We start from the raw sequence: 12,904 nt of genomic DNA on the forward strand, positions 1-12,904 counted from the left end.
TCTGCCCCAGGCCCCACCCCAGAGTCCCAACAGTCTGCGGCCAACAGCCATTTCCCTGCCCGTCCTGTCCCGTCCCTTTCTTCATAGTCTTCCTAGAGCTAACTACTGTTTCTGTGAAAATGTACTTGAAAGACAGAGCTTTATGTTTCTACCATAAATACAAAAGCAGTAGCGTAAGTCAGAAACAGGAACTAACTGTGGAAGTAGGAGGTCCATCCTGCATCGGTTAGAACACAAAGGTTGGCAGTTCAAACCCAACACAGCTCCTGGGGAGAAAGGCCTGGAGACCTGCTTCCTGAAAGATCCCAGTCTCAAAACCCCACCAGTTCTGGCCGCCCGGGCTCCTGGGAGTCAGAACAAACCATGGAGGAGATGGAGACTTTCTCCTGGAAGCCAGCGGCTCTGAAAGAGTGCCGGTGCAGGGCCCTCTCACCTCTCACAATCTCACCGTCTCCGGGACAGCTCAAAGCAGCGGTACTAGCAGCAGCCTGACCTGCGAGCCTCCTGGTCTCCCACCAAGATCCAGGCCACAGACAGCCCCCCGCCCTTAACTCCATCTCCCCATCCACTTGGTGTTGGGTTTTGAGGTACAACCCGGGCAGAGCCCTTCAGGCACGGACGGTGCGGTCCCTGCGAGGTGTGCTTGCTACAGGAGACAAACCGAACGCTGCTGAATAAACGACACAGAGGCAATCCCAAGTGCACCGTCCTATGTAAAGCTACTCCACATGGATTCTAAATCCTGATGGTTTTACCCATCCCTGTCCCAAACAGCCCTGTCACAGACGCCCGAGTTTACAAGTGAAAACAGCCCGGGCGCACTCAGATCCAGACCACCAGCCACACTAGCATTTGGGGTCCAGCAGAAGCTGTGGCAGCCACCCACAGTCACCGGCACTCCCCACAAGTGAGCTGACAGTGCACATGGACCAAGGGAGAGTGCAGGAAGCGGGGTTCCACACCCCAATTCAGCCTGGTGGGGAAAGACTCGGTCACAGCTCCGCTGTAGAAGCAGACTCATAAAAAAGATCAGACTTAGTGGGCTGATGGAGACTTGTGAGACCCCCGAACTAGGGCCCATTAGCAGCCTACAAGCCCAGAGCTGAGCCCACTTCCAGGGACCCACTTTCAGCTAAACAGCAGACAAGTTGCAGAGTGCACACTAAGGGCAGGGAGGAGTGTGTGTCTCAGTCAGGGCATGAGGTCACATGGCAGCCAGTGCCCCAACCCAGCCGGAAGCTAGGAAGCAGGGCGAACGGGAATGGGGAGGCCAGGGAGGAAGTGGGAAGAGGACGGACCCAGGTGACTGCAACCTGGTTGCAAGTACATGGGAGATAAACTCGCTCTTTAACAAGGGTGCGCAGGTACACAAAGCCAGGGTCCCACGATCATGCGAGCAGGGCAAAAGGTGTCCAGGGACTCAGGAAGCACTGAGTCTCAGGGGCGCAAGGACCCCCGGCCACAGCATGGGGCAAGAGAATGCACACTTGGCCCTGAAGAGCCGCAGGAGGAAGAGCCCCTGAAGGGTGTCTGCGGGCAGGTGACATGTGGGGATGGGCATTTCAGAAAGACCGCAGGCCATTTAAATGCCAACCTGAGGGAGGGACCCCACATCACCCACACCCATCTCCTCAGCTACCAAGCCACACCGACAAGACAAGCGTTGAAAAGTGTTAGGGGCTCACCGTGTGGCAGACTTCGGCCTTGATCTCCTTCAGGGCTCGCTCCGAGAAGACACAGCCACAGCTACGCAAGAAGCAAAACCTGCAGAGAATCCCACAAGGAAGGCAGGTTCAGGGCGAGGCGAGACCCAACTCAGACCGCCACCCACCTGACCACTTCACTCAGAGGCCAGACCCAGGGTTAAGAATCGTTACACCAGGTGCCATTAAAGGAGAGAAAAGCACGTAAAGAAATAATAAAAGCATGTAAACAATAAAACATGTGAAATAAAGAAATAACAAAAGCACATAAAATAAAGCGGTCTGACTTCCCAGGGAGAACAGGAGGCCAGGCTCGCGCACGCGGGGAGAAGTGCCTAACCAGCAAGAGAAGCAGGGGACGGCAAAGCCACAATGGGAGCAAGTGGCTACAGCTAGCCCCTGGTCAAGCCCCCGGAGCTAAGCCTGTCTGCCAAGTTCCTCTCTGGGGGCAAACCATGGTTTTCGACAGGAAGTGGAGCAGGTCAAGGAGCGTGAGGCTGGTTTCCCAGAATGGTTCCTGCTTGACCCTGTGCTGCCTGCATGGTTCAGAGTTAGAGCCCGGCAGAGGAGTGGTCTTTAAAACATAGGCCCTTGGCCTCAGATCCCAGTCAACCCGCTATGTTGTCACGCCCTGGATGGCATGGCGTGGTCAGCCACAGGGCCTGGCATGAGAGGAGGTGCCCCCACACCCTTGGTTAAATCAATGCAGAGAGTCAAGTGCTCGGCTGCTAACCACAAGGTTGGCCGTCCAAGCCTGCCAGCTGCTGTTCGGGAGAAAGCGGCGGCAGTCAGCTTCTGTAAAGATCACAGGGTCACTGAGTGAGGGCGAGCACCACAGCAACTGGGTCAAACAACTCCCACAAACGTGTCAGAAGGCTAAGATTAAAGATGGTGTTTTACAGCCAATAAGCGCTCTCACTACTTGCTCTTCCCTGCCTTCCAGAGGGCGGGCGACCCAGACCACCAGCCGTCACCTACGTTTCCGAGTCACACCGAAGGTACTGGTCTGAGTGTGACTGAAGGAGCCTGGAGCCCGGGGTCCTCGGACACCCTTCCAGCCTGGAACTGAACTCTCGCCACGTTTAGCTCTATGTTCAGTCAAGCAACTGACAGGCCTAGAAGGTAGGTGCCACCAGGTGGTGCATGCCTCAGAACAGCGTGGCACAAAATGGAAAGGGCAGTCTCTGCCCAGGTTTGGCTCAGAGGGCACACAAGGAGCGGAAAGAAGAACGGAAATGGGGTGAGGTTACGTTGGGGGGACCGCAATCAACGTCGCAGAGCAGGGAGGAACTGCACAGAAAGCCAGCTGGCCCCATAAACCATCGCCCCGATCCCAGCGAATCTGTGTGTGCTCTTAGTTTGCGTGGCAGGAGGGCTGGCGGGGAGGCTGCTTTCAGGAACCATCGAGGGGTTTGGATTCACAGCGACCTCGTGGGCAACCGAGCAGAGCACGGCCCAGACCCTCCACGATTACGACAGAGCCTAGGACGGCATTCTACCTTCTTGGGGGGGGGGGGGTCCCCTGTCTCTCTGAGTGAGCGGCACATGTCCAATTGTCACTCCACTGTTTACAGGAGAACCAATCTTTTTGGATCTGTTCCATAAACCACCATGGGAGAATGCCAGGCCTGGCTGGGCACCAAGGCCAAGCCCCTCAGCCATACCTCCTCGAACAGGGCTTCCTGCCACGTGATGTCCAGCAGTTCTGAGGAGGGGGTTAGTTAGGTGGGAACCACCCGTCCTTTGCTTGCTTTCTCGTAGGAAAACGTGCCAGTCCCCAGGCTCCTCACTTCACTCTCCAGGACAGAGGCCATGGAAACCAGAGTGGAGCGGGTTCAGAGTCCCATGACCAAGGGCTTCTATGTCCTTGAACCCAGCACCATCTGCTCCGAGGGACTGACAGGACTGTGCACTGTGCAGATGCTGAGCCACTTCTCAAGCGCTAAGGCCCCGGCTGCGTCCCCAGCCCCGCCCGGGACTGACCTGTGCCGGCCATTCATCTCCAAGCCCACCACAGGGCAGATGAAGCGCGCCCGCTGGAGGTCATCGTGCTTGTCCCCTTTGGTGCTGCCCTTGTCCCCTTCCCAGGCAGGGTTATCAGAAAGCTTCAGTTCAGTCACATTCTGTGGAAAAGCATCAACATGACAAAGGGACTTCCTGAGTCAACAGACATACGTCTCACCGGGTTCCTTCCTAGTTTGCTCCGGTCACCAACTGATGACCACACATGACACAACCACGACTCTCAAAGTCTAGTCGATAGTGTTTTCCAAATCAACACCTCCAGCAGCTGGCTTTAAAGAATGCCTCCCGATACTGATACAGCATGCCAGAAAGCTTTGCAGCAATTTCACACCTGTTAAATTCCGGCACCTGTACCCTGCCGACAGTGCAGGGCTAGGAACTTCTCACCTGAGACTAAAGGGACCCGCAAAAGGAGCCCACCTTCCCGTCCCAGCACTCTGGGCTCGGGCCTCAGTGCAGAGAACACGGCGGTTCTAGACACACCTCGCGCAGGGCCATGCTATGAGCGTTCCCGGCCCTCCAGCCTTACCTTAATGCTCCTGATGTGAGAGGCTGCCTTCAGGGGCTTCTCGGAAGACTTGTCCAGCAGGAACTCAATGACAGCATCCTTATTGTACAGTCTGCAACAATAAGCACGCCAACAGGCTTCAAAGAACTAAACCAGAAGAGGAGCAGCAAGCAAGAACTGATGGGTGCAGGGCCGAGGACCATCCAAAGTCACATGTTTGGTGGCAGAAAGGCCTGGCTTCGGAGACGTTGTCAGGGTGGGAAAGGAGAATGGTCCAGCCTGTGGAGGGCTGGGTGGTTCCCCAGAAAGTTGAACACAGGGCTCCCATGAAACTCACCTCACTACCATCAGCCGGCTCCAACTCATTGCCACCCCAAGGGCAGAGCAGAGCTGGCCCGTGAGTTCAAAGCCTCATCTTTCTCCTGAGGAGCAGCCGGTGGATGTGAGCTATTGACCTTGAGGTTAGCAGCCCAACGAGTAACCCACTGTGCCGCCAGGTCTCCCTGGACCTGTCACAGCCCTAGGCAGAGAGCCAGGAGGAGGGAAAGCAGGAGTGCTCACTGCAGCACGATGCACAGGGTCCAAAATGTGGACACAGTAGAGCTTCCACTGACAGACGTGCGGGAAACACAATGTGGGCTACACACATGGTTGGGGGTGGAGAGTGGGGACCTACTTCAAAAAGTGCTCAGGAACATTCCATCTTTCCAACAACCATGGGGGCCCCCCCTCACACAATGGTGCATTCTCACTGCCTACCAGTTGATCCTGACTCATAACAACTTGATACAAGGTGAAGAACATTGGCCTTGCGGGGTTCCGAGCCTGTCAATCTTTATGGGAGGAGGCAGCCTCATCTTCCCCGAGGAGGGGCTGGTGGTTTTGAACAGCTGACTTTGCAGGTGGCAGCCCAACACATGGCCCACTCCCCTCTGGTAGAGAGACCATTCCACATGGGTGAACCTTAACATGCTGCTGAGAGAAACTGGTTCATCATCAGGAAGCCAAATACTCGTATGATCACATTCACACAAAGCCAGCAACCCCCCAGTTTAGTAACAGTTATGGGGGCGCAGGGAAAGGGGAAGGTCTCACTTTGGGGTAGTGTGGGTTTTATGTCAATATTTTGTGGAAAGATAATAAGACTGCTGGTGAAACATGAAGAATGCAGCCAATGCCATGAATTGTAAATGTAGAAATGGTTGTGCTGGTGAGTGTGTTGCTGAGTGTTCTTTACACACACACACTCGAGGCGGATATAAATTTAAAGCTACCAACGGACAGCCTAAGAGATTGATGTGACCTGTACACACACTCTCTCTCTCTCTCTCTCTCTCTCTCTGCGGATATAAATTTAAAGCTACAAACGGACAGCCTAAGGGATGGATGTGACCTGAACAAGGGTTTACAGACCAGGAGAGTGTAGAAAAAGAGTGTTTGGAAACGGATTGTGGTAGCAATTGTACACTTCTGCTTGATGTGACTGAACTATGGAATGATACACATACTAAAAAATATATATAAAAAATAAAACCAACAAAAAAATTGGGAGAGATTTCTCGTAAAGGCACACACGCTTTCAACCTTTCTTGAAGAACAGAACAAAAGCAGACCAGAGCAGCCCAGAAACCCTGGGCCCATGCCCAGGAGCAACGAGGGCTGCGCGGAGCAGTGAAGATGGGGCACACCACTCTACTGCTGCCGCTGTGGCTCCTGGGCCCCGGCACGCAGGTGCATTATCAGCTGCGTCCCAGCTGCCCTAAGTTTCCAAGCTGGGGCTGGGACCTGCCAGACTCCCTCGGAGGGCACAGGTGCTGAGATAGGGATTTGTGCGGGATCACTGACACTGGACAGGTCAAAAACAACATTTCAAACCCGCGAAAAAAGTGATCTTACAGCACTTAACTGACACTTTCCCGCTGATTAAAGGAGCCATACCTGCCAAGTTCACAGGCAACTATCGGTCGCCTCAAGATTTCTTGACTGAGAGCGCAGTAGTTCCACTGGGCCACCAATTCTGCATCTTTGTCAACCTAAGCAAGGAAACAAAACAGGCTGTTTAGTGCATCCCCACCCTGGCAGGCACATGGGCCAGAGGTTTAAGTATACTGCTGTTTATTGTATGTCAGATATAGGCAGTTTACAACATGGCATACACAAACAGTTTACACTGAATCACTAACTCGCTTTTGTATGCAATAGGTAAATATCAATCTTTGTTATTTAATGGGAAATTTGGGAGGCTGGAGGGAAAACACAGAGCTGACAAGGGGGCACCCAAAGAAAAGACCCTCCTGCCAGCCCTTGGTTCAGATTCACACAGAATGGCCCCACAGGTCTCCAAGGCTGGAAACCTTCATAGGCTCCATCTCTCTCCCTTGGAGCAGCTGCTGGGTTTGAAATGCAGACTCTGCAATTTGCATCCAAACACTAAACCACCAGACCTCCTCTTAGCTTGGCATGTTCAAAACTCACTGCCATCGAGTGGACGCTGACTCGTAGTCACACTACAGGACAGAACAGACGCCTGTGGCTTCTGAGACCGTAAATCCGTATGGGAGTGGAAACTTCATCGTTCTCTGCAGAGCAGGCTGGTGGTTTTGAACTGCTGACCTCCCAGTTAGCAGCCCAACTAGCAACTACTATGTCTTTGGCATACGAGACCATATAATTCTTTATAAGACCATCAATTGAACAAAACTACCGTAAACGCTGTTCACTAGGGGCCGTATGCAACTTACCCACAAAGTGAAAATTCAGACATAGTCCTCAAAAGGAGCCCTGGTGGGCCCATGGGTTGTACACTGGGCTACTAACTGCAAGGTCAGCGTTTGAAACCACCAATCCACTCCTCATGGGAGAAAGATGGGGCTTTCTACTCTCACATAAAGATCTAAGAGTCTTGTAAACCACAGCGGCAGTTCCAGTGTGTTCTTCATAGGGTAGCCATGAGTCAGAATTGACTTGAGGGGAGTGAGTTTTGAGTTTACAGCCCCCAAAAGACATTTTCACCAAAATAAAATTTCATGTCCCACTCTTTCCCACTCTCACACCCCCAGACCTCAGGAATATGAGGGCAGTGACAAATAAGGAAAAATATCCTTTCATTCACTGTGATACCTGCTCAGTTTTTTCCGTGTGCGCCTGACCAGGTGCTAAGCAGTTTCTGCAATGCTGCCATTGCGAGCTCCATACAAAGCCTGAGATCAGTGCTGGTACTTTTGCAGATGTGGCCCTGGAGTCACCAAGAGGCTAGCTTGCTTCTCAGGGTCACACAGCAGACAATTAAAGGGGAAGAACCAGCAGCTCTACAGGAGAGTCTACTCTAGAAAGCCCTACAGGGTCGTCCTCCGCTGTCACAATGGGTGGCTCTGACTCAGAACGGCATCAATAATTCCGTTCAATATTAGTTACACGGCAGACACAGAGAAGGGGCAGCAGAAGTCCTTGTCCATACAAGTCATTGTTCACAGGTTTGGGCTCACAGTGACACTGTGCACTAGTAACAAAATGAAACACCGTCTGGTCTTACACCATCCTCACAATTGTTTCATTTGAGCCCATTGCTGCACCCACTGTGTCAATCTGTCTTGTCCAGGGTCTTCCTGAACTTTTTCGCTGCCCCTCTGTTTTACCAAGCACAGGCAGAAAGACAAGAACAAAGATGTACTGAGACAAGCAATATGAAGTAAAGCCGTGGCAGGGGATGCAGAGGATACCGAGAGGACACATGAGTGAAGCACTGAATGAAGGGCAGGCCTGTATGGATGGTACAAGAAGTCACTGGAGTACTTTGAGTACGGGAAGGATGTGAGGGGGATTCCCTTTTTAAAAGCCCCCCCCCCTCCGTCTGCTTAGGCCAGAGTACATGTGCCACCCACATGGGTCAGGTGCTGGGTATTTCACCAACTTTCCAGTATTAAAAAGCAGTCGCCAGTGCTAACTTTGGGGCCCCAAAGAACTAGCAGGGAATCCTGGCTCCATCTCCTAAAAGCTGTGTGAGGTTAATCATAACATCAATGTGGGGAGCCCTGGTGGCTCAGTGGCTACGCGTGGCGATCTGAACCCACCACACCCTGCACAGAAGGTCAGTGTGGCCACCTGCTCCTGTAAAGACTGGCAGCTCCGGGAATTCGGAGAGGTGGTTCGATTCTGTCTTTCAGGGTCTCTCTGCGTCACAACTGACTCGAAGGCAACAGGTTGAGCTTGGTCTGGACTTAATTTCCCTGCAGTAACATGGAAATGATTATACACAATAATCTATTCAGTTTCTTGGGAGGATGAAGCACTGTCCACTCATTCATCTATCCAACGTATGAAGAGGCTTAGAAAAGTTCCATTATTTTTAAATTCCAATATCCACACACTTTTTGAAGCCAACTCTCCCTATTCCCCTTCCTATTTACTGAGCCAAAGAACAGGCTACTTGTGGAGAATGAAGGGCTGCCACTGTTATCAAGAGTCACAGCGTGTCTCAGATTCAAAGTCACTGCCATCCAGCGGATGGCCACGCCAAGCGATCCTGTAGGACAAGGAAGAACTGCTCCTGGGAGTTTGAGGCCCTAAATCTTTATGGGAGAGTAGAAACCCCCATCTTTCTCCCTGGGAGAACCTGGTGGTTTTGAACTGCTGACCTTGCAGTTAGCAGTCCAATGGGTGAGCAGTATGCACCAAGGTTCCTCACCCATTGCTTTTGAAACCTAACTCACTGCCACTGAGTCAAGGCTGACTCACAGCGACCCCTGGTAGGTTTCCCAGGCTGTGACTGTTGACGGGAATAGAAAGCCCAGTCTTTCTCCCTTGGAGCTGCTGGTGGTTCAAACTGCTGACCATGCAGATCACAGCCCAACACGGAACCAATATACTACCAGGACTCCACACCCACTGCCTAGTGGGGGACAAAAATCAAATCCAATGGCAGCCACTGGATTTCAACACACAGGGACGGAATAAAGCCAGATGTTAATGGGCCACGAATGCGGTGTACAGGGTTGCGTAAGAGACTTTATCAGAGAATGTCAGAACTTCATGGAGGGAGCGGGCTTAAGGAGACTTTATTTCAAAACAACAGGAAGTTTGTCAAGTGCCCAATACAGTGCCTGGCATATGTGGGCAAGCACGTATATCCTAAGAAAATGGAGTGTGAAGCTGATGGTGCCCAGCTATCAAAAAATATAGCATTTGGGGTCATAAAGACTTGAAGGTAAACAAGTGGCCATCTAGCTCGGAAGCAACAAAGCCCACATGGAAGAAGCACGCCAGCCTGTGTGATCACGAGGTGTCGAAGGGATCAGGTATCAGGCATCAAAGAACAAAAAAATCATATCATTGTGAATAAGGGGAGTGCAGATTGGGGACCCAAAGCCCATCTGTAGGCAACTGGATATCCCCTTACGGAAGGGTCTCAGGGAGGAGATGAGCCAGTCAGGGTGCAGTGTAGCAATGATGAAACATTCAACTTTCCTCTAGTTCCTAAATGCTTCCTCCCCAACCTCTCCACTATTCTGATCCCAATTCTACCTTATAAATCCGGCTAGACCAGAGGATGTACACTGGTACAGAGAGGAACTGGAAACACAAGGAATCCAGGACAGATGATCCCTTCAAGACCAGTGGTGGGAGTGGTGATACCGCAAGGGTGGAGGGAGGGTGGGGTACAAAGAGGGAACCGATTACAAGGATCTACGTATAACCTCCTCTCTGGGGGAAAAACAACAGAAAAGTGGGTGAAGGGAGACGTCGGACAGTGTAAGATATGACAAAATAATTTATAAATTATCAAAAGTTCATGAGGGGAGAGGAGGGAAGAGGGGAGGGAGGGGGAAAATGAGGAGTTGATGCCAGGGGCTTAAGTGGAGAGCAAATGTTTTGAGAATGATGAAGGTAACAAATGTGCTTTATACAATTGATGTATGGATGGATTGTGTTAAGAGTTGTATGAGCCCTGAATAAAATGATTAAAAAAGTAAAAGAAAATGGAGTGTGTGACAAGCTCGATACAGTTTCTTGTATCATAATTTTTGTATTAAAAAATATTAAAGGCTAGTGTAATGCCGACTTCTTTCCCTGTTGGAGCCTCAGTTTCCACATCTGAACAATGGGGTTTATGACAGTACCTGCCCTATTGTTGTTGGGATAACATGAGATACCTCAGGTTGCAATGTAATTAATGTCATTAAATGTGAGCACCAGACCGACCTACACTGTCACCACTGTGGTTAATTTCGACGCCTGGTCAGAGGGAAGACGAACGCGGCTGTGCGGAGTCTCTCTCGCGGGCTCAACCTTCCAGCCTCCCAGCAGCGATCACACTGCCCCTCGCCCCCCGCGTCCTGTCAGGCCCACGCCCCTCACCTTCTCAACCTTCTTGGGACCCTTGACGAGTTCGTGCCTCTTGGGGATAGTTCCTCCGTCGCAACCCATCGTCGACTAGGCCTCCGAGCAGCCACAACGACCCACAGCCAACACTTCCGGAGTCGCTGCCGACAGCGGCGGCAACTTCCGGCGCGCAGTGATGACGCGACCCCGTCGCGCCGCGGGCGGGGTGGAGTAGGGCGGGGCCGTCGTCAAGCCCCGGTTGCCATGGAAAGCGTTGCTAGGAGCCGGGCGCGGCCTCGCGGCGTGGGCAGCCGGAGCGCTGGTGAGCGCGCGGAGGTCCGTGGGTGGGTGGGTGGATGGGTGAGGCCGGCGCTGCTGGGTGGGCACGTCCTTTCCGCTGCCGACGCACAGTCGCGCGCCCACCTCCGAAGCGGGGCGTGAGTGACTAGTGGGGTCCCCCGCCCCAGCCGGGCGGGATCGTGGGCCAGGGACCTCCCTAGACGGGACCCTGGAAGAAAGGGGCCGCGCCCTGTTACTGCCCTGGGTGATTCCCGGGAATACGGTCGATGCCTTCAGTATTCAGAGAGAACGCTTCTCCATGCAGCGCCCACCGTGGGCCCAGCGCTCACTGCCAATCCGCCCCGTCAAGTGAGGTGGCCCAGACCCGCTACAACATAAAACCTGAAAAACCACCCCCTTCCTACTCAGCGCACCCACAGACCCGAGCAGAACGCCCCACCGGGCTGGCAAGGCTAGGGGCGTAGCCGTTACGCCTTGGGCTCTTCTTAACTCTAGGCTCAGCGTTGGAAAGCGCTTTCTGCTCCTGTTTAGCGATACTATTGGAATAATCTCTTAAATCCCGACCCTAACTGTATTTCAAGGAATGACAATATGTAAAGCTTTACGTCAGTGGTTCTCAACCTTCCGAAGGCCGTGACCCTTGAATACAGTTCCTCATGTTGTGGGGACCCCCAACCATAACACTGTTTTCATTGCTACTTCATAACTTATTTTGCTACCGTTATGAATTGTTAGTAAATAGCTTATATGCAGGATGTATTTTCACTGTTACAAATGGAAACACTGTTAAAATAATAATTATAAGTTATTAAGGGTTTGTGAATGAGAGGAGGTGGGGAGGGAAGGGAAAATGAGCTGGTACCAAGGGCTCAAGTAGAAAGAAAATGTTTTGAAAATGTTGATGGCAACAAATGTACAATGTGCTTGACACAATGGATGGATGGATGGATTGTTATAAGAGCTGTATGAGCCCCTAATAAAATGATTTTTTAAAGAAAAAAATGAACATAAACATAATAAAATATACTAAAGCATAAAACAATATGTAATTATATATTGTGAAATATTTATGTTTTCCGATGGTCTTAGGCGACCCCTGTGAAAGGGTCATTCAACCCCCAAAGGGGTGGCGACCCACAGGTTGAGAACCGCTGCTGTACATATAAGTAATAAATGTCAAGTGGTGTGGACCCTTTGAAATTCTGTACGAAGAGATCTGAAGCTCAAAACAAGATGAACAACTATTAAAATAAAAGAGAGCCTTACCATCGATGGAGTCGGTGACAGTGAGCTAGGTTTTGAGTAATCTGCACGAAGCTGACTGCCTCAATCCCCCCCCCACCCCCCCACCCCCCGCCCAAACCCACTGCCATTGAATCCATTAGTGTGACCCTACAGGTCAAAGTAGAACTTAACCCCTGTGGGTTTCTAAGACTGTAAATCTTTTTTTTTTTGTTTTTTCACAAAAGAAAGGCTTGTAGTTCGTTCAAGGATCGTTTGCTGGCCCTTAGGAGCGTTTTCCAGTCCAGTCTGTTGGGGCACCACGTCCTGGCCCCAAAGTCCACTTTCAGCATTCCCTGGGGACCTTGCCACTCCATTCCCTTGCTGTTCCACTGCACTCTTCCAGTGCTTTGCCTCGGTGTGGTGGGATCGGGTCAGGTGCATTTCCCACACTGTGTCTCCGGTGCTGTCCCCTGTATCGCCCTTAGTCACTGACTGGCATCATGTCTCATAGTAGGGCCAGCCATGTTGTTCTCTCTGTGGACTGGCTGCTCTACTCAGGAACATCATCATCACGGCCTCGTGGGCCAGGCTGTGTTCCACTGTCTTCTCCTGCCCCTTCATCTGCTCCCGTGTGCTCTGATCAGATATGTCCATCTCCCGGAGCTGCAGAATCAATGTCATCCTTTGAAACAAATTCTTTTCGGGGGAGGGGCAGGAAGGCTGTAAATCTTGAGCGGAATAGAAAGCCTCAACTTTTGGTTGCAAGCTTCGGTTATCCACTGTGTCACTAGGGCCCATCTCAGTTTTTCTCCCTCTAGCGCCCCCC

At 51.8% G+C, this 12,904-nt stretch overlaps 1 protein-coding gene across 1 annotated transcript in view; it reads right to left on the reverse strand.

Annotated features, from left to right (window-relative positions):
• RTF2 (replication termination factor 2) overlaps positions 1 to 10,734 on the reverse strand; it is a 33,586-nt gene extending 22,852 nt beyond the window's left edge. The window contains exons 1-5 of the mRNA XM_075528474.1: positions 10,591 to 10,734; positions 6,175 to 6,269; positions 4,258 to 4,348; positions 3,687 to 3,826; positions 1,686 to 1,764 (exon numbers count right to left, since the gene is read on the reverse strand). Of these exons, the coding sequence (XP_075384589.1) occupies positions 1,686 to 1,764; positions 3,687 to 3,826; positions 4,258 to 4,348; positions 6,175 to 6,269; positions 10,591 to 10,659 (474 nt within the window). The 5' untranslated portion in view covers positions 10,660 to 10,734. The remainder of the gene's footprint in view (positions 1 to 1,685; positions 1,765 to 3,686; positions 3,827 to 4,257; positions 4,349 to 6,174; positions 6,270 to 10,590) is intronic.
• Between the last annotated feature and the right edge of the window lie 2,170 nt (positions 10,735 to 12,904).

This window comes from Tenrec ecaudatus, chromosome 12 (genome assembly GCF_050624435.1).
Source record: "Tenrec ecaudatus isolate mTenEca1 chromosome 12, mTenEca1.hap1, whole genome shotgun sequence".
NCBI lineage: Eukaryota > Metazoa > Chordata > Mammalia > Afrosoricida > Tenrecidae > Tenrec > Tenrec ecaudatus.